The sequence below is a fragment of the Amblyomma mixtum genome, chromosome 4 (genome assembly GCF_055824585.1).
Source record: "Amblyomma mixtum isolate Tamu chromosome 4, ASM5582458v1, whole genome shotgun sequence".
Lineage (NCBI taxonomy): Eukaryota > Metazoa > Arthropoda > Arachnida > Ixodida > Ixodidae > Amblyomma > Amblyomma mixtum.
Window position 1 is genome coordinate 43,703,207 of NC_143015.1, and position 26,029 is coordinate 43,729,235.

Here is a 26,029-nt window from a genome sequence, read left to right on the forward strand (position 1 = left end):
ATAAATTTGTGTGCAATGCGTGCTACTCTCTCTATGCGTCGCTGCCTTACCGGCGCGTAGCATAGGCACGAGCTCTTTTGATAAGCTCTCGATCGTCAGCGCTTAGCAATGACAATATTCAGCCAGTTGCGATGTGGCGAATAAGCGGAAATTGCTATATCTGCGCGTGCGAATTATACCAGCAAACATTTGCATCATAATTAAACGCAACCTCCCATCATTCGAGTCGCGCTAGGCTTGGTCAGCTGGCCAATCAGAATCATGCCGAACGGAAAATTCTGAGAACCTGCAAGCCTGTGGATGCCAATCAGTCGGACCCTAAGTAGGATAAAACTTTAAAAAAAAACAGCACCTGCTAACACTAAGCTGCGGTCTGCAACGTTCTGTATTCCCCCGCTGGCCAATTGCAACAGTAAGCGGAATGCAGTTTTTAATGTTTGACCTTATTAAACAATGCACGTATCAAAATTCTAGAGCTCATATTCTTTTTCTTGTGATAGGCTTCTTATTTAGGTAACAAGAAACGTTTAACCAGCGGACTACTTTTTTGTCGTGGAGGAATTCTGTGCGCGGAGGCTGAATGTGGGCGGAGCTTCACTGCAGACTTAAATTGCATCTGACTATAAACGCGTGAGCTGCTCATGTTTCTAGAGCGCGAGAGAAAAGGGGCAGTGGCATGAAAATACAAGCCATGGAACACAGCGTTGTGAAGTAGTTTTCATAAATGTGTTCTCTAAACTTGGGAGGATAAGGAATCAATGCCGGGTGGCACTCATTTTTGTTATAAGCGAGCGCCAACGGACCTGAACATTTTGAAACAGCGGCAACAGGTAAGTTTGTGTCTCCTTGTAAATTCGAAAGTAGAGTGTAAGAGACCGTTTGGTGTAATTTTCCGAATTTCTTTCACCACAGTGCAGCTTATCTGTTTGACACTGTTTGCCACACTAGGCGGGAGGGTGGTGTCACTGTGAAATAACTACGGAAGATAAACACATGCCTTTATTTATGGCTCTTTCACATCATACCTTTCTGGTATTATTTTTAGAAACAACATAGTTGCTTTAAAATGCGGAATGAAAAAAACGGAAACAAATAGAGGAAAACCCCGTAATGTACTAATTAAAAATAACAGAAGCTCTTATAGTCAGCGCTCAAAACTGGGCTAAAACGTGTTGTATTTAATGCCGAACTAACTTGTACCACATTCGGCGTGATATGTAGCGAAATGACCCAAGTACAATGAATAGTGGAGAAACTATTAAAAGGATCCGCTATTTTCCGCACCCTAAGGAAGAATGCTCCATACACTGAATGAGCTCAAAGATTATTTCGAAATTGAGTAGAGTAAAAAGTAACTGTGCAGAGCCTTGAGTTAGCGGAAGCCTACGAGCGCTGGCACTGGATCTTGCAAAAACCGGAAGGCATAACCACAGAGCCGTTCTCTATGATATTCATCAGCAACGCAAGTGCTTCCTTGTCATCCAGGATACCCCACACTCTAGGACCCTGCACAAACTCTTTGGCCGTCAGAGCAAGGAATCGAAGCTTGGGGAAGAGAGGTCGCATCACATCTCGCACGCTGACAACTCGCCCCTCCTCTTCGTTCTGCAAAATGCACTGGTGCTGAGCCCACGCGTACACAGCCGCGATCACAGACGCCTCCCGAACGCCCTTCAGGTGATCCAGCGCGTATTTCACAGTGCACTCTCTGCACGCACTGAAGCTCCTCGAGTTCAGTACGGCCAGGCCTCGAGTACGCAACAACGCCTTTGCTGACGCGTCCGCCCCTTGTTCACCCGTTGTAAGAATGTTGTCTAGAAGAGGGCACACGTCGTCTGGTCCTATCTTGGTGGCTATATAGTCAGCGCATTTGCCAGCCAGCTCAGGCAATTTGTACTTGATTGCCGCTGTTCGAGTGTACGATGCTCCTGGGACATTTTCCACCTGAAGCTTCCCGGTGTAGATGTATCTGGAACAAAAAGGAAGACGACTTGTTAACTATGTATATATATAAACAGTACATCCTTCAATTATCTCTACAAACGGTACAGCCGAACGAAAGAAGAAACTTTGCGCCACTGGAAAGGAAACAATCATTTTTGCACCCATTTGTCACCGCTAAGCACTGACGGCGGGGTACCACATCAATGAACTCGAGGAGTACATTAAAGGAGTACTTAAAGGAGTACAGACATCTGGTTTTGGGGCATGCTTCCTTCTTTGCACTGATTCTTAATACATTAGTATACATGGATCACCACGTGGAATTCGCCTAAGACCTTTAAACACTTTGTAATTCAATTTTTCGTCATGCCTGCACCCTATAACCCTCTACCACTCCGTCCACATCCTCTCCCTCTGCCCCGCGGAACATCCTCCAAGCGGCCTGGAGTACCTCAAAACCTGCGAGGAATGGGAGACCCTGCTGCGCTCGGAGGACCCTGCCTAGCAGACCATCGCCACCGGCAGGGCCGCCAGTGTTATGGGTCTTAGGCACATCAACAAAGAAGCAGAGGGGTCGTGCTGGGACCCAGTGACCTGCATGCCCCGAATACCTTCGTCGAAACAGTTTTCCGGCCTGCCTGTCTCATGCTCTTTCGGTTGCAGTTTCAACCAATCCGTGAAGTAAACGTCGCATATAGGGCACCTGAGGCATGCAAACATTGCAATATAATCACTGCGTCTTCATTTTTTGTTATTCCAGCTAGTGAAGCAGGCTGGATTTGGCATTGTAGCGAATTAAACTGAACAAGCTTCGTTTATATCGCAGCTCCTCCATGTCTCGCGCGACCCAAACGCAACTTGGATGTCACAGCCACCGGTGGACCAATGAAACCTAAACAGCATAAGAGAAAAATTCATTATAAATTACTTACTGGTCGTAGGTGAATATCGCGGCAATCCGCGTGTACTGTTGCCTTACACGTCATTAAAAAGTAGAAAACGCGCACCCAACCTTAGGTGTTGGTACTCCTTTAAAGGCCGAACACCGCCACATGTCCTACATTCTTGGGCGAAAATTTTGAATATTGCAATATTGTAAGCTACTGCTATGGAAATGTTGAAGGTAATGGTCCCCTCTTGCGATGCGCGGCAAAATCGTTCTTTTAATGTTTTTTTATTTCTCGCGTCTGGCAGTTTAGATTCCCATAGAAAATCAATAAGGAGCGTTTTCGGCGACAGCAAAAAGTTAATATACAAAAATGCAAGCCTGCCGGCGGAAAAAAAACCGCCTTCATAAACACTGTCATGTTTCAAAATGTTTTTGTACAGAATTGTTGGCTATGTCAATTCTCAAGCATCAGCCGCACCATAACGTAAGAGATTTCCGCAAACCGCTGGCCGGTACTAATCCACCGAGCGAGCGTCATTCAACGGAGCAACGCCGGTAATCACATTTTGAATAATGAGGGAACCCTCAGTGGATATTACGAATTGGTTACGTTAAAGTTACGTTACACGCAGAAAGAGGAATTAATTAACTTTTACGAACACATCTCGCTTTACGAAAATGCCGTGGTTCGTTTAGCTTCATGCCTCTAATTATACTTATTTATTCTTTATTTACAATACTGCAGGTCTCATTGCAAGACCATACACTGAATACATTGAAAACAGAAAACAGTGTATATATTCTCCACGGGCAGCAAACGTGCCCTAAAATTACAGCTAGGCAAAAAGAGACCTATTTTTCGTGGTAAAAAGATATATAGAAACAGGTGATCAACGTCAGGCCGAAGTGCTCAGCGTAGTTAACATCGGACACCAGGATACCTGGCCCGCTTTCGCGCCTTTTTGAAACGATCAAACTGCGCTCACCTGAAGAATAGTTTTTTCGGCATAAACGTTTTAGGCTTCACTTACACACGTTGCGATGTTTCCACGATTTTTTTTAACAAATCTGGGTTGGTCGACCACGACGTCTCGGACGCTTGATTTTTAATGTCTGGAGCTCATCGATAATGAACAAGGTTGCATGGTGCTGGGGTCACTTGTTGAATTGATTAAATCATTAATTTGAATAAATCATTCACAGTGACTACCACACCCCGTGACACCGGCTTTCGTCATGTCCAACACTCTCAGAAAAAAATTTTCAAAATTGAAAAATTCTAGTATGCTCTTATGAAACTATTGACGGCAATGGTCCATTCTTCTGAAAAGTAGCAAAATCTTCCTTTTAAAGTGTTTGCATTGATCGAATCGAACAGTTAAGACAGCCGCAGAAAACCAATGAGGAAAGCTTTTGACGATAGCAAAACGTTAACAGAAAAAAATGCAAGAGTGCCGTCGACTGATCAGCGCATATATTTATTGTTAGAGTGAAATATTACAATATATGAAAAAACTGCGTCCATCAATGGTTTCCAGGTCAAAAATCCTTTTATCCAGAGCGAGAGAAAGATAAATGGACGGAAAGGCAGGGAGTTTAACCAGGCGATGCCCAGTTGGCTACCCTACACTTGGGGAGGGGAACAAAAGAGAAAAAAGGAAAAAGAGCGGCAATGAAATGAGTTTTCCAAGTGTCCAGCGACCACTATGTCACTGGGACAGAGGGCGCGCACTGAAAAAAAGAATTATTCTGTATGACATTAGCTGGGGTACTAAACACATGGTACATAATTAAAGCCTCACGGGTTTGGTTCTCAGAAACCGCAGAGACAGATTCCGAGGGAAGCCTGCCGCAGAACCCTGTTCAGAAACACTATTTTTCACTAGCAGTAATTAAGCATATAGTTTTGTAGACTGGTAACTGCGTTTTAGATATCTGTGTACAATCTTCGGTTCTTACCTAAGCAGGCCAGAAAATCCATCTGGGTGCAAGTCAGTAATCACAATTTTCTCTACATTCACACCTTGTCCGTAAAACATGGCTTTGAAATCTTCGATCTGCAAAGCGAGGATGAGTCGATGGGCCTTAAAAGATCCGCGCTTTCCGGGGTAGTGCTCCGACTCGACGGTGAACTCCACGTCCGCGAGGTCTTCAGATCCGAGAAACTTGGCCAATGAGAACTGCGATGAAAGAGAGATGACTTGGCCACAGGGGATAAAACATAGGCACGGCCAGAGCCACTATACGCACTAGATGTCAAGACCGCGAATGTGTAAAAAGAGCGGCATTAGGCTCAGTACTTCCTTGAGCATTGAAAGTGAGAAATGCTGCCCTGGAGCATCCGCCTTAAGTGTGTTTACCCGCAGTGAAGTTCGAATTTATGCTGTTTATTAAAACGTAGATTCCATGGCTCTTCATGCCTGTGCTGACGTTCACCCGATCACTTATGACGTATTTGTCAGGGAGATTATTGGATTTTAAGGCATTAGGGCCAGCCGATTCACAGATGTGGCGTTCTCACCGAAAAGGAAAAGTTGCCACAGTTTTGTAGTCAATGGCGGCGCAGTTTAACCTCTGGGATCTGCTCCCCAAGAATCTGTTGACGCATGGCAGTTAGCCAGCGAAACCGGCCGGCGATGGCGACGCCGCTACATCTTTCGTGGGTCATCCCTACCTTATAATAGGTCTCCGTTCTCGGTAACAGTAGTCCGTTTCGTGAATAGAATGCGGTACGTTGTCAATGCAGCCCAACTTTTCAGAGCGAGAGCTCCAAAAAGAGCTCTCCGAGTACAACTTCCGATTTCGATGTGGATGATACAATGACATTCGATGCTTTACAAGTTCACACCGAACTTAGCTGCGTGTTGGTATGGCCCAAGTGTGTGACCACGTGTGTAGTGTGACCACGTGATCTTATGACTATGACCATAGGGTACCTGACCTTGACCTTTCACCTTGGCATTTGATTTGAGAAACTAGGCACATCGACAATGCCCTTCAATGCCTCACAAGGTGGAACCGAACTTAACTGTGTAGTGGTATGGCCCAAGCTATGGTAGTATGACCACGTGATCATAAGACTATGAACATTGGGTGCCTAACCTTGACATTTTATTTGATACAGTGTGCACACATCGACAATGGCCTTCAATGCCTCACAAGGTAAACCCAACTTAAATGTTTGGTCGTATGACCCAGGCTATACAGGTATATGGTATACAACAGCTGTATCCTACTGGTACTCACCTACGAGGCAGAAACGTAGAGGGTAACGAAAAGGGTTCAGCTTAAGTAAAGAACAACGCAGCGAGCTATGGAAAGAAAAGTAGTAGGTGCAACGCTGAGAGGCCGGGGCAGAACGGGTGAGGGAACAAACTGGGGTTGATGACATCCTAGTCAAAGTCAAAAGGAGGAAATGGGCTTGGGCCGGGCATATAATGTGAAGGCAAGAAAACCGCTGATCCTCAAGGGTAACGGAGAGGATTCCAAGAAAAGGGAAGTGCAGGAGGGGGCGGCAGAAAGTGAGGTGGGCGGATGAGATTAAGAAGTTTGCGGGGATACGGTGGCCGCAAATGGCAAAGGACAGGGTTAATTGGAGAGACAAGGGAGAGGCATTTGCCCTGCATTGGGCGTAGTCAGGCTAATGATGATATACGGTAGTAAGACTACGTGATAATGAGTATGGCCATTGGGCACCTGACCTTGACCCTTGACCTTGAGATCTGATTTGAGACTGTGGAGACCATGCTTAACAGAGCTTTCGGTCGCATGACTATGTTGAAGCCAGGTTGAACCCCAGCCATTTTATTTTGTCCTCAGTCATTTTAACGAGGCCTCGAAGGCTACTGAGGTCCATCTACAGCGTTTCTGATGCACAGCAAAAACAAATTAAAAGGCGTATCTCAAGAAAACTGCACCGAATCCGTCCCAAGTTTAATGGCTGAAGTTATATCCGGGGGGGGGGGGGGGGGAAGGGGGGGGCTGCAGCTGCGCTCCTCTCAGTGCGCTATGTCGGATGATGTGTACAAGGCGAGGCTGGAACGATTTGCTGCGGCAAAGCGACGGCGCCGCGCCGAAGAAACAGACGAAGAATAGGCAGAACGGCTAGCTAAACAACGTGCGTATGCAACAAGGAGAGGGCTGAGTCGGGCTGGTTGGTTCATGCTGAACGGTACGGCGTACCATTCAGCGTATTCAGCAGCCTGGCGAGCGCGCCGGTCAACATCGCTTGATGCGGGTGCATCTACAAGTGCAGGGCCAAGTTTAATGAGTGGAGTTTATCTCTCCTCATATCTTTCAACTCTCTTCTATCTGCATGTGGCAGCGGTGGTAGCTTGGCTGGAGCCAGTAGGCAGGCCAGTAAAGATCAGGTTCTTCTACTCTCCTTGCACCAGGGGTGCCCCGTCAGAGACGGTCTTGTGTTCAGTTGAGACGCAGGGGTAAGGCGAACACTCCAAATTTTATGTACAGTATTTACAATAGATACAAGTTAAGGCACTAGAGACAAATTAAAACAGCAAAGGACAAACAACAAAAAGGTGGAACTGGCTAATTCTAGGGGAGGCCCCTACTCGGCGTAGCCGAAGATGCATAGCATCTCGCCTTAGCGCAGAACCCCGCTTCCGGCTCCGGGGCCCAGTTTTAAAGCCTTAAAGGCCCGGCCCACATTTGGCCGCTTCCAATCATGTTGCACTGCTCACATGATTGGTTTACCGAGAGCATGGCCAGCCCTCCAGCTTCCGTAGGGCAAAACGCCCTTTCCACAAACGAAAACGCACGGTCGTGCCAGCACGTGCGGAGTCGGAACATTCTCTCCGCCACAAAATAAAAACACAAATATACATTCGTGCCAGCACGTGCGCGAATCGGTACCGCGGGACGGTGGACACCCGTAGTTCCCGGCGCGTTCGCGAGCGGTCGCGTTCCAAGAAAGAAGACGCTCCGCTTTGAGCGCCCCTAGCCGCGTTCCAATGACCCCACGTACACTGCCGATCCCTTACACGCCCTTCCCAAGATTCTACAAAGGGCTCAAATGCCACTTTTAGAATTATAACAAGAAGGGATCGGTACGGGTCACAAAACCACCCTGTGGGTGACATACCGCAGCTACAGCAGCGCTGGCACCAACAAAACCAAAAGCAAAATGCAAAATGCACGCACAACATAAGCAAATTCCACAAATACACACGGTGGCATGCCTGCCGTGCGCCGTAACACGGAGTCCAAGTTGATGGGCTGTACGCAGTTCACCAGCATGCACACCCGCGTCCTGCTCGACACACACACACCGACACTCGCAACTGGAGCGTTCACTAACACTCGTACGATGTCCTTAAGTGGCCACGTGAGTCTCCTTAGTCGCACCGAGCGTCTCTCTGTGCGTTCGAGCCAACACGTGTCTCAAACGACACGATTAACGCCTAACTGCCACCCGGCTCATTAGGCTGGTGCCACAGCGGGGCGAGATCTCGAAAGCCGGTGCCCTCCAGGATCAAAGACGTTGTGGTACTCGATGGGTCCAAATCCCTGACCACGCGACGCCCTTGAGGGCACGCTCTCTTCGGCGCACCAATACGAGACGCGTGCTGCGTGCTCCTTACGAGACGCGTGATTACACTCCAGTGTAATCATATCAGTGCGGCCGCTTCTGCCACACGGGATTTGGCGTACTGCAGCACGGAACGTACTGCTCCACGCGCTGACTTTCCACGTGAAGGCCACGCACCTCCCTCCAGCTACTCTTCCTCGCTTGGAGCCATTTGTACCTTTACTGCACGGCAAACCTTCAAATTGCCGCTCCGTGCTTGATCGGCGCTTGCCGGCTTCGTGGTATAGTCTGAGGCTGCATGCGCTCCCTGGCAGTTGCTTGACCCTAATTTGCCTTGTGGCAAGTCGCCACGCATCTCCTTGTCCTCGAAGGACCTGGTGGGACACACGTCGGGTGCGTTCAGCAACTGCGCGGCGCTCGGTCCTGTCGGCCCATCAGGCCAACCTTCGTTCTTTGCCTCGGATGGAAGGTTCCTGGCATCAGTAGCGCTACGGGACACTTTATGCCCTATGCCCGACACGGTGTGCCGCTGCGGCAACACTAGACTTCCTCCTTTCACCCGCTCGCCGATCTGGCGTCTGTCTTCACTGACCGTTTCCTGCTGAACGAAAAGCTCTTTTTCGTAGCTTGCTTGAGACCGAGTTTTTATTCCTGAACTCGCGCCCTCGTCCCTGGTGTCATTAGGGGTTGAGCTAACCTGTGCAGCTGGATCGTCGGAGTGCGCGTTCACCGCCTCTGATACCGCGACGCTGCGTTCCGTCACGATATTTTCTTCAACTGCGATTCCAGCTTCGCAGAAATCTGACTCACTTTGTACTTCTGCCTGGCTGTTTTCTTGGCCTGTGCTTGACAAGCATAAGGCTTTACCTTCCAGCACAGGTGGCCTCTCCTCTCGAGACTCGTATTTGTCCCTCGATAGTTCACTAGCTCTCCTAGACTCCTTGAGCTCAGCGAGCTCCTGCGCTAGCTGCTGGCGCTTTGCTTCTAATACCTCCAAGACGCACTTAACGTCCTGAGGTTTTTCCTCGCACAGCGGCGCCTTTCCTCCATTCACTTTTGCAAGCTCAGCCTGAAAGTACGCTAAGCGCGCCTTCGCTAATTCCACTTGGTACCTCACATCGAGTGAGGGCAGGCTTGGATAACTCTCCATACCGCCTTCCGTACCCCTCAGCTGTCCTACCAGCTCGAACACAGGGACGTGAACAATGCGACCAAGGAGACTCACGGTTACGATGCGTCGAGCCGCATTGCCAGCTCCTTGGCGTCGCAGTCCACCGCCACTTTCCCCGGACGCTGCGATAAGCTGTCGCACGCCGCTGGTCCGCCGCCGGTCACCGTCAAGTTATCGACGCGCTGCTTTTCTGGACCGTATGCAGTCCCGCGTCGCTGGACTACTGCCGTGGTCCTTGCGTCCTTGCCGCCGTCTCTCCGCAGGTCCTTTCTCGAACGCTGCTGTTGCCTTGTCGTCGCCTTTCTCCCTGCGTTCAATCTTCTTCCTGCGCCGTCTTCCGATGGCCGCAGGATCCTGTCGACTGCGCCAGTAAAGATCAGGTTCTTCTACTCTCCTTGCACCAGGGGTGCCCCGTCAGAGACGGTCTTGTGTTCAGTTGAGACGCAGGGGTAAGGCGAACACTCCAAATTTTATGTACAGTATTTACAATAGATACAAGTTAAGGCACTAGAGACAAATTAAAACAGCAAAGGACAAACAACAAAAAGGTGGAACTGGCTAATTCTAGGGGAGGCCCCTACTCGGCGTAGCCGAAGATGCATAGCATCTCACCTTAGCGCAGAACCCCGCTTCCGGCTCCGGGGCCCAGTTTTAAAGCCTTAAAGGCCCGGCCCACATTTGGCCGCTTCCAATCATGTTGCACTGCTCACATGATTGGTTTACCGAGAGCATGGCCAGCCCTCCAGCTTCCGTAGGGCAAAACGCCCTTTCCACAAACGAAAACGCACGGTCGTGCCAGCACGTGCGGAGTCGGAACATTATCTCCGCCACAAAATAAAATAAAAATTCTCTTCCTCTCCCGTAACCGAGAGTAGAGTAAGCATGAAATGTTTACGGGCCTAATGTCATCTCGGTGGACACCCGAACCGCACCGTACAGGAAGGGAGGAACGCCACCACCCGTTCAGCGCGATGCCTTGCCATTTGAACGCAAGGTTTTTTGAGGAAAGGAAATGGCGCAGTAATTCTCTGCCATCTCGGTGGACACCCGAACCGCGCCGTAATGGAAGGGAGGAACGCCACCACCCGTTCGGCGCGATGCCTTGCCCTTTGAACGCAGCGCTTCTCCCCCGGATCACGTATGACAACGAAGTGTAACGTGGCATTTATGTGCTTTTTTCACGCGTTATTAGAAATCGGAAATTATAATTCCGTGCATTATCAAACCCACAGCTCCACTGATATCTTGATAAACATTGAGAAGGCACTGGCAGCAGTTATTTTTTGTCTTCTTTGGAGACCAACCGGCGCTTGCATGCCGGTCGCGTAGGAGGGCTTAGAGACTCTCGTTAAATCTCGTTAAGTCTCGTACGGTGCCCGGATGTTCTCGTTTCAGAGCCCGGATGACTGGAATTCAGTGCCCGGATGAGTGGATTTCAGTGCCCGGATAACTGGAATTCAGTGCCCGGATGACTGGAATTCAGTGCCCGGATGAGTGGATTTCAGTGCCCGGATAACTGGAATTCAGTGCCCGGATAACTGGAATTCAGTGCCCGGATGAGTGGATTTCAGTGCCCGGATGAGTGGATCTCGGTCTCGGCGTGACGTCACCACACTGCCGACAACGGGAGCTAAAAGCATTTCATGCTTAATAAAAACAAACACAAATATACATTCGTGCCAGCACCTGCGCGAATCGGTACCGCGGGACGGTGGACACCCGTAGTTCCCGGCGCGTTCGCGAGCGGTCGCGTTCCAAGAAAGAAGACGCTCCGCTTTGAGCGCCCCTAGCCGCGTTCCAATGACCCCACGTACACTGCTGATCCCTTACAAGGCCCGTGCACTTTTTTTTCATCCCTCTCCCAGTCACAACAACAACAGCCGTCGGCGAAGAGCGGCGGTAGACACGGCGGATGCGGGCTGAAGAAACGGATGAAGTTGCTTTCGCAATTTCCGGGCTTAACCAAGCTGAGCGTCTGCCAATTTTTTCTTTTTGACGAGTGTGCCTCTAAGCGTAAGATTAGATCGGATATAAAAATCACACGTGACCCATTGGCATGATCAGTTCAACCTACATGGCAATAATAAAACAGAAAAGTACTGTTCGTGCTCGACTACTGTGCACGACTCCATGCGCTGGCTTCACTACATTCGGCGATGCCGGTATTTTGCCACCGAGCGCGTCGCGCAAGATCACCTATTCCACATGGGTATAATCCACAGGCTCAAGGCCAGCTAACAGCGGCACGCCACCAGTGCGTACTGGCAAGAATTGGCCAACAATGTGAGACCTCACAGTTCGAATCTCCACCCGGATGGGTTATTTGTCCTTAAAGCAGATTGTTGGTAGCAAGAAAATCGGCGTGGAGCATACGCATGCGCTGGAGAGATTAAGAAGGGACATAATAGGCTCTAGATTGAATAAGCAGAGGCGCATAACGGACGCTTTAAATAATTAAATGCCACACTCCCCGATTTTGCATTTTTCGCTGTAACATGGGAAGTCCATTTAGTAGGAGCTTGGGATACAACGAACGGAATAGGCACGACCGTCGGATTCGTTATAAGTGGGGTCCACTGTATACTCTAATAAAGTCTCCGCCTGATATTGGCTCTGGCTTGGTTTTCCTATCCCAGCTACAACGAAGACGTGCACATTTAGGAAAAGGCAGTTCCCTAAAGAGATATAGCTAAACTTGTTCAGGAAGGACAGCCACCGTATTGCGCATGCTGTCGCGAACGCATCAATTACAAGTGGACCACTCAAACCTGACCAGGGCGAGTTTCGCTATTGGGCGCCGCTAGTTAAGCTCAGCAGTAATTTCTAGAATATTTCGAAGATAGCCTCGTAGAAAAGCAATTTTGAAATACAGTGAAGCCCAGATACATAAAGGCCGCACAATTAACGAATACTTGCTTATTAGGAAGCAAGGGCAGCGCTACAGGTAAAATATGGATTGCGGCAAAATCACTAAGTCTAAACAAAACGAACTGTGACCGCAAAAATATGTGACAGCGAACGAGAGGGCGACGTAAACCAGCCCCTTTAGTCGAAAAACGGAGCGCCCCGCCGCAAGCACAGAGCACCTGCTCGCCGCCCCGTGACCTTCACCCATTTAAAGAACGTAGCGACTCTGTAAAGGTATTAGAACGTAGCACTGAAACTAGTTAACCGCCGATCGATCCCGCCCTGACGGGCGACAAGACCAATCAGTGCGTTCATATGCGCCGACTGGAGAAGCTTGATGGGCACAAAACAAGGGCAAAGCGATGAAATTTTCAAGAGAACTCCTGAAATTTTCGCCTCTTCTGAAAACACTTAACCGAGATCGTGTTCTTTGCGTTCTGATCGAGTTAAGCTTACGCGTGAGCTCCCGCAGCTCTCTTTCGCGTTGCTTTCCCGCTCTTCCCGAGCTGGTTCATCCCACTCTCGCGCCCTTTCTCGCACCTGTCGCACCCATTTTCCCTTTAATGACTCCTGAATGTCCTCCCAACATCCGGCTATGTCCTCCGCGTCTGCACCCCTTGCCTCAATGGCCTCAATTAAGAGCAGTTTCCTATGGATCGACCCACAACCGATGCCCAATTCCCCGCATATCAGAACCAGGTCCGGTTTTCGCAGCTTTTTCCAGTCCACGTCTGCTCTCAAGCGACGGCTCGTCTCTACTCTGCGTGGCCATAGAAAGATTCCTAGGCAATCTCTGGAGCCACTTTGCATTACCTAGATTTACAAATCCTGAAGATGTACAACCTGGCCAAACTCAGAGACAAGACCATGCTCTTCCTCATACCAGAGCCAGGACGCCGCGCAGACCATGGCAATACTATACAAAGTCAACCTAGGTCCCGCTCACCAATCCAGGCCGAGGCCTCCCGAGAAAGCATCATATACTCGCGCGCAGCCGAGTAACCGACGCTTGCGTGTTCCCCTGATTTCTGCTGTTTTCTGTTGGCTGGTTCCTATTTTTGAATATTAACGAGCCACAATACGTGCCTTGCAGTGCAGACCACATTCGTATTTGCTTAAATATAAAAACTGATATAGCTGTTACTGACTGCGAATTAAAATGTCTATATACTATGAGGAGCCTAACGGTAATTACTAAGTTCTCTCTGTTTCCTAGAATCCAGGCGTGGCGCGAAATTTATAAAAAGAGCGCGCTTACAATAGCGTAAGTACTACCAGCCGCCCTCAGTGAAACAGCCTGCAAGCATAGAGGGAGCAGGTAAAAGCGAGACCCATGCGATGCATGGCGACCGCTTACTCGCTCTGAAATGTCACCAAACATTTAGTAAATACCGAAGTTCTTTACGCAGGAGAATACAATTTTCGTAGGCTGTTCAGGACGAAGGAAACCCGGAAAAACATTTCTAGCTTGCCCGGTCGCCACCACGAGGCGCATATAGCGCTAAACATTGAAAACTGCCGCGGGAATTTCGATTGTCCTGTACAACCCATCGATTTTGGCTTCATTTGGATTTTCTCACGCATAAAAATGTTTTACAATCCAGTTTGGTTCCCGTGAGCGCGGAAAGAATTTTATAGACCAGGTTTTGCAGCGATGGCGAAGAGTCGGCCATGGTAATTACTACGTCCGCGAAAATTACTCGGGACTCTCTTACTTTTCCATAGTTACTAGTTCAAAATCTCTCAGTTGATTTTACGCGGCGTTCGCTGCAATGCCAGCCAACATAGCTGCTTCATGTCCATGGAAGCTAGGCATAGTTGCAATGCACTGTGCAAGTCACCAGCCCACGTGGATAGCCAAAAGCAAAAGAAGAGACGTAAAAAGCTCATGTGGATAGCACAATTCGAAACCCACATTAGAGCGCGCACCGACTGAGAGGCCCTCTTGGAAAATATCATTAGACACAAATCGAGTAAAAACATTTACTTTTCATGACAGCGACGGCAAATAAACCTTTCAGGCGCTGCTCGGATTTCCGAAGCCGCACAAACGCTTTGTCGCCTATATACTGCAGACTCCCCAGGCTACAAGGAACCGAACTGTTTAGGGTTGCAACGAAAATAACTATATTTCATGGGCACAAAGAACAATTGTAAAAAATGCCGAAATCGTTAAAACTTCAGGTTCATCACCATCACCATCATCAGCATAACTAAACTCACTGCAAGGCAAAGGCCTCTTTTTGGAAGCTGCGGCCACCGTATACCCGCATTTTTTTTTTATCTCACCCGCCCCCTAACTTTCTGCCGCCCCTGCTAAGCTTGCCTTCTCTTGGAATCCACTCCGTTACCCTTTAGGGCCAGCGGTTATCTTGCCTTCGCATTACATGCCCTGCCCAAGGATGACAAATTTCGCATGGATATGCAAGAGGGCATCCTGTCAAGCTGGATGCTTTGTGCATTATTTATAGCGTTAGCTAGTTCCCATCAAAACAGACTACTTTTGCATATGAGCGTTGCGAAATTAAACTGAAACAAAGAAATCACTGGACCACGAAACACACTCTCTCAAGAAAAACTATGACACAAAGCTGACCGGCTTAGCACATTAATCAGTAAGAGTTCATTGGCATTTTCAAATGTGAACCAAGGCGCTACGTTGACACACATAAAAAAAAGAGGACGACAAGCACAGGCGCCCACTTCAAACTCCAAATGAAGGCAGTAATGCGCCTTCCCTTTTCTCAAAACCAGTGCAGGGTTTAGCCTACGTTGATTCTGAGGAAACAAAAGGCTCATAACTGGCAGCCTGGGAAGATGGACACCTCAATCACGCTTTGAGGTACGTCACGGTGGTGTCAGCCTAGAAACACGCATTGCGCCTAACGCGTTATACGGCTGCCGTGGCACCCTCTTAGTTCATTTTACTAAATGGTTTATACAAAGCTATTAGAGCTTTCGATGTAAAATCTCTAAGTTCACTTTTTATACATAGCTTGCACCGACGTCCCATCCGATGGCCGTGGGATGCCAGTCGGCCATGCTGCCGAACCACCGCCAGACAGCCTCCAGCTTACCGCCTTCTCTGTTAGCTCGCATCGTGTTGGTTCTTGTCCATCCGTACCTTCGATACGCTTTTATGTGCCACCCTTGGCTGCTCCAACCATATCGGCAGCTCCAGGCGAGAGAAGAAGCCGATTAACACGAAATTCTTCCGCATTCGTAAGATAATCGTAGGCATGCAAGTGCGAGCGCTCCAAGACTCTCAGTACGAATCGGCGCGGGCTGTGGCTGGCTGGCATTAAGAGCGACGATTTGGACGCCGACAACTCCAATTTAATTTTGTGCGTAGCGCACTTTGTAACCAGCAAGAGGCTTCGGCAGTGAACTATGTTTGCAAAAACGCGTTAAGCAATGGCTACACCCTGAAGTGAATGTTGCTGTTTTGATTGACATCATCCGATTTGTCTCACAGCACAAACCCACACTGCGTCCAGCATGGCTGCACCCTAGCTACAGCACAAGACAAGCCGGTTCGCATTGCCACGACCGCAGCGGGCAACGACGGCAGAGAAAGCGGCGTGCCAAGGCCGCGCTTTTCGTCTCTTAGGCGCATCGCAGACAAGCTTCGAACCCACCTGCTGGAGAAATCGCTGTGTGCCTCCATTGATTCGAAGGCTTTCATTTCTTCCAACGTCACAAAACTGGAAGAGTACACGATATCCCCCTGTGTCACTTCAGGGGACTCACCAACGCCCATCGTCGTGCCTACTCCCGGTGGCAGCGTGTACGGATCCATATTGTCGCAAATGTTCGCTTTGTCTGCGTAGCATACGCGCGCCGATCGATTAATTTCAAAGTGGTATAGACTGCACTGAACGGCTCATTCCTCTGTGGAGTAGGCATCGCGCCCTAAATGATAAGAAAATAACCCAAACCTTCGCAGCAGCGGTCACGCATCGCAGGGCGGACGGGCAGGGACGGTCGAATGGTGCGGCAGCATGGCCGCCAGCGCTTTATGGGGGGAGGAAGTGACGTCATGTGCAATCTATCTATACAACTATGTAGATGACGCCCTAAAGCTTTTTCTGAGCAACTTTCCGTACACAACTATTGAAGTAAAGAGAGAGCGTTGACTTGATCAGAGCTCCAAAAGTAACAAAGATGACCACTCACAAATGTCAGAGATAACTGAAAAGCACTGACAGATGTGACTCACCTCTGGTAGATTTCTTGCACACTGCGCCTCAGCGTCGCACCTCACGAGCCCGTCACCGTATCGCTTGCAGCGGGTGCAATAGCCTGAAACGGGACACCGTCGGTGTGATGCGGCAATGGTGGAATATTAGGAACCCATAACGCATGCTTTATCTTCAGAGCTCACATTATCTGCCTCTCAAGACCCGAGTTCGAATCCGGACGCGTTTCGATGGAGACTAAATGCAAAAGGCGCCCTTGTGCTCTGCGAAATTATTCCGCAGCCCTTCAGTACGGCGCCTCTTTCTCTTTTTGGTCTTTCGCTACCACCTTCCTCCCTTCCGTTACGGCGCAACTCAGTTGTCCACCGAGATGTGGGACAGATACTGGGTCATTTACTTGCCTCAAAAACCAATTTTCATCTTTTTCCTCTCAAGATATCAAGGAGTTAAATCTTACTTTACACAAAAAAAGGCGGCCAGAATACAACCAAGTAGATTGGAACATTTACCCAGCCCTAATGATCCCAAGCGAGGTATTTTGTCTGCGCCAGCCCTTCTGTTATTTGAAGCACTTGAACTGAGTGTCAGTTAAGTTCAAAAGGCCAGCCTTCTTATCTGATCCGTCGCTTAAATGATTAAGAAGCACATATAAGATGATATAGACAAGAGACTGGCACCACCAAAGGTTCACAAAATTAGACTGCAACGTTCGAGACAAACGCGGTCCCTTTTCAGGGGCGTCTTAATGGAAAGCACGAGCATTAGGCACCAGACGTCTATCCTACCCTTCGCTGACATCACCGCCTTTCCGCTTGCGGTGCTCTCCAATCTCACCCGAGCCTTCACTGCCTTGACAGGCGATGCATCGACACTCGTGTGGAACTCCGGCGATCTCACTGAACGCTTCCGCCACGCCAGCTGTGCTCAGACCGATCCATGATGTCCTTCCCCGTGGTCTTGCTCTTCAACAGTGTTCCTGCTGACATCAGATCCACGACAAGCCTTAAGACAGACGAATTCAATCGCCTTTTGGAGTTATTCCCAAATGGCACGTTCTTAACTTCTAAAGGAGCATTATAAGGGCAAACAAGTGCTATCGCCATGGGCACTGCCGTTTCGCTAACTGCTACCAAAGGTGACAATGGCAGCAATCGATGGAGGCACTAGAGTCTGCTCAGCAAAAAACAGGAAAAAAAAAACAACTATGCATGCGCTCTGTCGACGACTGCTTCTGCATGACTATGGGGACGCCTAATTTACATTCAGCGTGGAATGCGATAGAATCAGATTTCACATTTGTCGCAACTGTAATGAGTCGTAGGTATCTCCACAGCACTGTTGACGCATCTGTAGCGTGTCTTACGATCTCGTCGTGGTAGTTGCTTGATGGCCGTGTTCAAGTGACCACTAATCCATAATTTCTTATTCCTACCAAAAATCCTTACTAATGATTTTACTAATTCAGTTAAATGTATCTACGAATCACTTTAATCTGTACACTAATCACTATTAATACACTACGTATCAATATTGATTTACATTCATTTTTGAATTTGCCTCTTCTTGGAAGGGGCCATGGTCGGGTCGTCCGGTGATCACGTGACCTCGTGACGTCATACTCTCCCGCTCTATACGCAAATTTCATGACACCGGATGGACTCGGGTTGCTCCTGACGTGAAGTCTAATGCTAAGCTGCTATCTAGAAGCTAAGTTGCTCACATCAAGTGGGCAGATTGTGATGACGTCGTAAGCTCGTGTGGCCGTCTTAACCAATCTATGTGGCCCATCAGGAAGGCTGTGAAGACTTCCTAATGTCACGTGACTTCTTTCGACCAGCCGGCGAATTTCGTGACATAGGATGGCGGATTTTCTTACACGAATTCAAACGCTATCACATTAAGAAAGCAGAGGCGCATCTCAACTCTTTCGAGAGAGCGAACTAGGCCACAGTAGAAGGAGAAAACACCTTGTCGTTCCTATACATGCTAATAAAAAGGAAGACCAGGAGCTTTGTGTGCACACGAAGCTTGACACATGCTTCACCCCGGCAAACCGTAAGGCTTCCCTCGTCTCAACACTTTTGTTAAGAGAGAAGTCCACCTGATGCACAGAAAGCTAAAGAAGGAAGGACGAAGCTGTCGCATTCACATATCTGCAGAAGAATGGCTAAGCCCGGTGCTTTGTTCCGCGCGTGTCCCTTTGTCAGACAAGGAGGAATCCATAACCAATGACGGGGAAAAAGCGCTCCCTTCACGACAACAAAGGGGCGTCAGCGTAAGCAGAACATCTGTGTTCAATGCAAACACACGTAAACGCTCGCCCGCTACCATCCGCCAGTGTGCCTTGGACGACGACACCAGATAACTACATGCAGGTATAAGTACATGGGTGTTCCGCTCGATGCTTACCGAGACAGTGAACAGTATTAGAAAAGACAGGTCAAAGAGATACAGGAGAGAGCGGATAAGTTGAATTTAACAATCTTGTCGATTTTTCCCAGACCCACTGTTTGCAACTTGTTCTTTATCAGCAGGGCCTGGCACGTAATGCCGGTGTTGCACTGTTATCAAACGCGACGTCATTGATCCCGCACGTACAAACAGTAACCGAGCGCTTCTAACACTCGACCTCAAGGGAGCGTTTGACAATGTCCAACACTCCACAATCCTCAACAACCTCCACAGCACGAAATGTGGTCAGCGAGTCTACTCGTACATCTGCGATTTCCTTACGGACAGAACCGTCAACATCAGCACCGGCACAAAACACACAACGCAAGTGAAGATGGGCACGACAGGCACTCCGCAATGGGCAGTACTATCACCACTTCTCTTAACATTGCACTCCTAAATCTCCCACCTTTTCTCAATCAGGTACAAGGCATACGCCACGCCCTGTACGCTGATGATATAATCATCTGGACAACCAGGGGAAGTATGGGAATGATTGAAAAACAACTACAAACAGCGGCGACAAAATTGCAAATTATGCACGCACGTGTGGACTAACGTGCTCACCCGAAAAAGCCGAACTCATAGTCTTCCGTCAACGCAAGAATCAAGACACCATCAACATCCGCGTAGACAACTCACCCATCAAGGAAGTTCAGACCCTCAAGATACTGGGTCTGTACATAAATAACAACGGCAACAACCCTCTCACCCTCCAGAAACTACGGCTCTTGAGCGAGCAAGTCGCCAGGATGATCGCCAGGATAACTACGCGCAAATCAGGGATGCGAGAAGACGATACTCTGCGACTGGTGCAGGCTTTCGTTGTAAGCCGCGTCGTCTACGTAGCGCCCTACCTCCGCCTCAAGAAGCGTGACATCAAAAACCTCGACATCATAATCAGAACAGCCTACAAGAAGGCCCTGGGACTCCCTCTTGCGACATCGACGGACCGGCTTTTAAGACTGGGTGTGCACAACACGATCGATGAGCTGATAGAGGCACACCTTACGGCGCAGGTGGTACGGCTCTCCACAACTCGCACTGGCCGACAAGTCCTGAGTGATTTAAACATCAATTGCCCCCGACAGCTAGACACCAAAACCGACATCCCAGCCTCATGGAGAGGACAACTTAAGGCAGCTCCACTACCAAGGAATATGCACCCCAATTTTAACCACTCAAGACGACAAGCACGAGCCGAAGCCATTAAAGACACTACGGCGGGCGCGAGGCCGTGTTCTATGTCGATACTGCGGGTCCCGAGCAGGGAATGACGGCCGTCGCGGTAGTGCACCAAAATACAACAGTCGACGGACTAGTACTGGCTAGCCACGACATACTGGCTGCGGTAGAAGTGGCCATTGCTCTAGCTGCAACACACACTAGCTCAAAAATTCAGGGGGCACTTTGTTGTCCTAAAGTGCGGTGAGGCGAAAGCTTTAAGCGCAGTGTTGCTGCTTGTGTCACTGATGTGTGGTTAAGATGTTAAGCTTCGCCTCTAAGAGTGGAACACGACAGCATCTTGCAACGCTGCCAGGGAGTCCGCAGAACGCCATCGCCCGTTCGGTTTTACGCCTTGCTCGTCGGTAAATTGGTTTTTGAGGAAAGGGAATGTATCTGTCTCGTATACCCCGGTGGATACCTGAACGTCGCCGTAACGGGAAGGGAGGAAGATGGGAGTGAACAAAGACACCGTATTCACCAGACGCGCCTTTGTTCATTGCAAACCACCTAGCTGGCATGGCGGAGTGGTAGCGTGCTCGTCTCGCACTCCGGAGACCGGGGTTCGATTCCCGAGCTCGACCAATTTCCTACTCGGTTTTATTTATTTATCTGGCCTGACTAGAAAGGTTAATTAGGCTAATTGGGTAATTAAGCAATTAACTAAACTCAGTCCCATTTACTTGGAGCATCACTATACGATCCCTTTAATTGGTTGCATGGTTACTAGCCAAAGTACAATTGATCCCGTTTGAAATTCGCACACTGTGACGTCACGAGCATTTCGACCAATTGAAACAATGCAAGCATAGCTATGGCGGCCACCTGAGGTCTCGCTTCGGCTGTCGGAGTATTGCTTTTGCAGCAAAATTACAGATCGATGTGCTTACTCTCTGTTGCCTGCAAGGTATGTACTAGGTAATCTAACATGACAAGAAACAACAACGATCTAACATGACAAGAAACAAAAATTAAAAATATCAAATAAATATGAATAAAACAAACAGCGCGCCATGAAACGCTTTCACCTTCCAACAATTTAGAGAGAGAGAGAAACAACTTTATTTGCTCGAGCTAAATACGACGTCTGCTTAGACGCCGTCGATGGGAGTGGTTCCCTCTTCACGGGACCCATATGCATCCCTAGCCGCCTGGCCCCTATTTAGAGAGCCGAAGTGCCCCCTGAATTTTTTTTCTGGTCTGACTGATAAAGCGCCACACCACTCCTGTCAACCGTCTGCCGACAACGAGTCATTAAAGGCTTTCGCCTTAAAACTCAGCGCCACCGCTGCGCCACCCGAAGCTTGCGTCACCGATAAACAGGCTGCCCGGCTGGAAAGAGCGGCTTTTTCCTTCCGCTACCGAGACGAGAGTGGCGTTTGTAGGCTTGTCCGCTGCCGCCGCTAATCTAATAAACAGTTTTTACGTTTTTATGTTGGGATTCGTTCTTCTGCAGAAACAACATCCCACATCTGGCGACCCAGACAACGGACAATGACGCATCGCCATGGACGAGCAAGAGCAACAGCTTCAGGAACGGCACGGCCAACTACTCGATGCTTCCGTGCAGCATCATCCCGCCGGCTCCGCCAAGGACGTCATAACCCCGGCAGGCGGCATCCCGCACGACGTCTGGCGTGTCGCTGTCAAGCTTCCGCCGTTTTGGGCAGACTCCCCCGAGGTGTCGTTCGCCCAAGTCGAGGCCCCGTACTCCCTCGCACACATCACACAAGCCCGGACACGCAACGATAATGTGGTCGCCCCACTCGATGCCCGCCTCGATGTTGGGATTCGCCCTTCAGCAGAAACAACATCCCACAGTTTTATTGGAGTTTAACGTCCCAATGCGACTCAGGCTATGAGGGATGCCGTAGTGAAGGGCTCCGGAAATTTCGACCACCTGGGTTTCTTTAACCTGCACTGACATCGCGCAGTCCAAAGGCCTCTAGAATTTCGCCACCATCGAAATTCAGCCGCCGCGGCCGGGATCGAACCCGCGTCTTGCTGGCCAGCAGCCGAGCGCCGTAATCATTGAGTCACCGCGGCGGGGTCTCTTTAGCAATTTTACCCTACCCTGTGCATCTGTGTACCTGCAGCAAGCGATTGCTCGGGTTCACAAGGCCGATTTCCGACGTCGTTCGTCATTTCAAAAGATGTTGTGCCGAGAATTCTACTGCGCGCATTTCAGAGTATTCTCAGGCTAACGCCTACTATTAAAAAATGGAAATACAACCACTATAAATGGAACATTCTACCAGTTTCATTTAAGTTTGTAAACACACAGCGCTCTTGGGGTGTGGAATTTAATGTCCTAAATAATGACATAGGCTATTGATACCGCGTAGCAGACTGCTCCGGAATAACTGTTACTACCACGGGTGCTTCAACCACCACTTGTATCACAGATCACAATGAGTTCTTGCATTTTGCCTCCATCGAAATGCGGACGCCGGTGCGGGCGTTCGATACCGACGACGGGAACACAACATTGACTAAGCCAGCGCAGCGGCTCGAACACACAGTCGCATTGAGGAAAATTTACAGCACGCGCTACAAATGTCAGCAAACCAAACGCTTAGTAAATATGCGTCTCACCGTAACATGCTTCCGAGCTCTCGGAGCCGCGTTAAGGTCTGCCCATGTACTATCGCGCTCAGTATGAGCTACACCGCACGAGCGCGTGACCAAGCGAGCGCTTCGAAATGTCGTACAGTGGCGCCGATCATTACGTGTTTCCGATTTATCAGGAGAGAATTTGGCAGTTCCAGCAAGCGCGCTGGAACCCCTCGACCCCGTTCATCTGAAGGACATTGCTGTAATTTTTTGACAGCGATGCTGCTTAAGCCGGAGGTTGTTCCGTTAGTCATGCGCAGCGTCATGTTCTTCGTGCGTAGCGGTGGCTGTGTTCGCAGTAATAAGGTCACCCACGGACGGCTGACGCCCCCTGTCGGACGACAACTATTACAATAGTTTCCATCCGCTCCGACAAGGCACGTCAGCCGTCCGTACAATAGTTGTCGTCAGCTCCGACATGGGGGCGTCAAGCGTCCGTGGGTGACATTATTACTGCGAATACAGCTGAAGCTCAGGATTTTCTAGGACACCAATTTTAATTGTGACACAACTGTAGAACGTTTTAAGGCACTGCTGTCGAAACATTGAATGTCATGGTCGATTCTTTCGATGCGTAGCGAAACCTTATAAAAGTTCGACCATCGCTCGCATCAAGTACGTGCTTAAGGCTGCCATAGAAAACGAATGAAGAACGCTGTTGACGACAGCAAAAACGCTATAGCAATCTTAGACGAACCAAACTCAAGCAGCATCGCTGTGTCACCAGTCTTACATGGGAGTGCAATCTGCCGTAGAATTTTTTTTCTTGTTCACTTTCTTTTCGCTGAAGAAGAAACCGCAAGATGATACAGCATTTTTGTCACCGACCAGACATGGCGTGCGAAACTTGCCAGGGAATGAGCGCTTTTGCTTTAGACATGATTTCAGCAGTATTGGGCACCCGGAACAAGCTGCGAGGTGACGAAAGTATTCCTCTTTAATCTGGTCACTATAAGCTGCCAAATTCACGCACATTAGTCTGCGGCTCTTCATTCCAGCATTTCCCGTTCAGTAAAATGATGAAGCGCAAAGTGACATACTAAATATCCCCGATTGTATGAATCGAGACGGGCCCGAGCACGAAATGTGGGAGTCAATCGACGGCTGCCGTTATCATTTTCGAAACTGATATCCCAGCAAGACTAAGCGAGGGTGAAGGTGAAAGCAAGCAAGTGAAGGTGATGGGCGCTCGCAAGAACAGCTACGCTGTCTCCGTATGTCTGGGAAACACGGCACAATCGGCACCACTGTAAAACCTTGCTCAGCGGCTAGACGCTCGCGCGGTGTAGCTCATACTGAGCGCGATGGTACATGGATTAGTCACTCAAACACAGATACAAACACATCCGGAAAACTTCATCTCGTCACAATGCGCGTGGCAGCCACAGCCTCTACCAACGCGGGAACGCGATAAAGCGATAAAGCAGCTCATCAAAATAGAAAGATAAACATTCCATGCAAACGGTGGCTACTTACGACCCATTCTGCCAGGCAAACGCGAAGATTCGAAGCACCAGTGGGGATAGAAGTCCGAGCGTGACGCTTTAACGCGCGCGCACAATGAACCGAACAGCTATCCGAGGCAGGTTATCTGAGTATCAAGCGCCGAGAGCTTTGGCCGAGAGCAATGCTTCGTCTGACGCAACCAGTTGCAACCCTGCGCAGAACACTGGGCGGTGCCTGACACCGAGTATAAGTAGAGTGCGGTCTCTCTTTCTTCCGATCGGCGATGGAGTTGATTGGGCAGCGGTTATCACGTGGGTGGAAACCCAGACCCGCGTGGGTGGTGCCTGAGTTGTATTCGCTTCAGCCACGGAGAAATAAAAATTCTAAAGAGACTGCGTGACGTCGCTTTTCATGAGGTCTCCACGCTACCCTAGCTCCGTGACCAGGACCGGCACATGAGACAGTCTCCTCCTCTTTCACTTCTCTTCTTAGCGCGCTGCTAGCCTCTTCCGCGCTCTACCATCCCGCGCCGAAGGCCAACGGAATCATTTTTTCCTTCCTCCATGACTTAATCTATAGCATCGGGTGTCTGCACGCAGCCGCCTGTGCGCTGCATCCAGAGGACATTTGAGGCGTCCCACCTTATGTATTTCCTTGCGGCGTGGTACGAGAATGATCCTTCTATCCCTGACTCGGTGGTAGCGCAGCGTACCACTGCGTAACCGCACGTCAACTTACCCCGTATTTTTTCTTTCTTCAGCAAAGCAACAGACGTGTGACGCGTTCACTGGCTGTGGGAAACGTTCTATATTAAAGAGGATATTTTTTCCCTTCACTGGCATTTCCAGTAGAAAGAAAGCACACTAATCAACCAGCTTTTTTCCTGCGCAGGATTTTCTATTTGATCTTTTGTGAGAACGTTACATGAAATTGAAATGAATCCTCGCATTTCATATTCAGAGTGCTTATTGCTCACTCTCGGCTTTAGGTCCGCATAGGTTTCTCAGAGATGTGGCCGTCCAAAGCGGTGGGCATAAAGACAGATCGTCTAGAACAGGCATGGCAGCCACGAAATTGACCCGTGCATTCCGGAAGCAATTTTAAGATTTCGAACGGAACTATGTCCCTGGACAGATGCCGTACCTCCTCTGCTGTGCCGATAAGAAGGCACAGCTGCCGGCTGCGCTTGAAGCGAGTAATACCTGTACGTTGCTAGGTATGGCAATGTCTTTTGCTATTATATTTAATTCTGTCTCAGGTCTACAGTACAAATCCTACTTCGGCCCACGCCAGTGCTATTACGCCTCTGTTTAAAAGCCAGACAGTGGATGTATGCCTAGGCGCTTACTGTGGAAAAGCAAGCATGATAATCGATGCGTCTATGAGGCGGGCGCGGTACCGCAGCATGATACTCATGGTACACAGTGCGGTATACAGCATAGTACTGGTCTGAAGCCCGCGCTGCCGCGGGGACACTGTCTTTTGCTTGTGCACTACACTCTATTCGATACCATTCATTCTTTTTTTCCCCGAGAGAGTCTCGCTGGTGCAGCGTTTGGTGTGTTGTCGTATTCCTAACGGCCGCAGACACTTTGAGTTAATAAAGGGTTATCGTTCATTTTTCCTTCGTGTTTTTC

At 49.2% G+C, this 26,029-nt stretch overlaps 1 protein-coding gene across 1 annotated transcript; it reads right to left on the bottom strand.

The window, feature by feature from the left end:
- Positions 1-992: 992 nt before the first annotated feature.
- On the bottom strand, positions 993-24,542 carry LOC149346344 (BTB/POZ domain-containing protein 2-like). Its single transcript, XM_089586371.1, has 4 exons — positions 24,423-24,542; positions 16,679-16,761; positions 4,793-5,013; positions 993-1,969 (listed from the first exon to the last, which is right to left on the bottom strand). The coding sequence occupies exons 1-4, from the start codon at positions 24,427-24,429 to the stop codon at positions 1,384-1,386; spliced, it is 897 nt and encodes a 298-aa protein (XP_089442497.1). The 5' UTR covers positions 24,430-24,542; the 3' UTR covers positions 993-1,383.
- Positions 24,543-26,029: the final 1,487 nt, after the last annotated feature.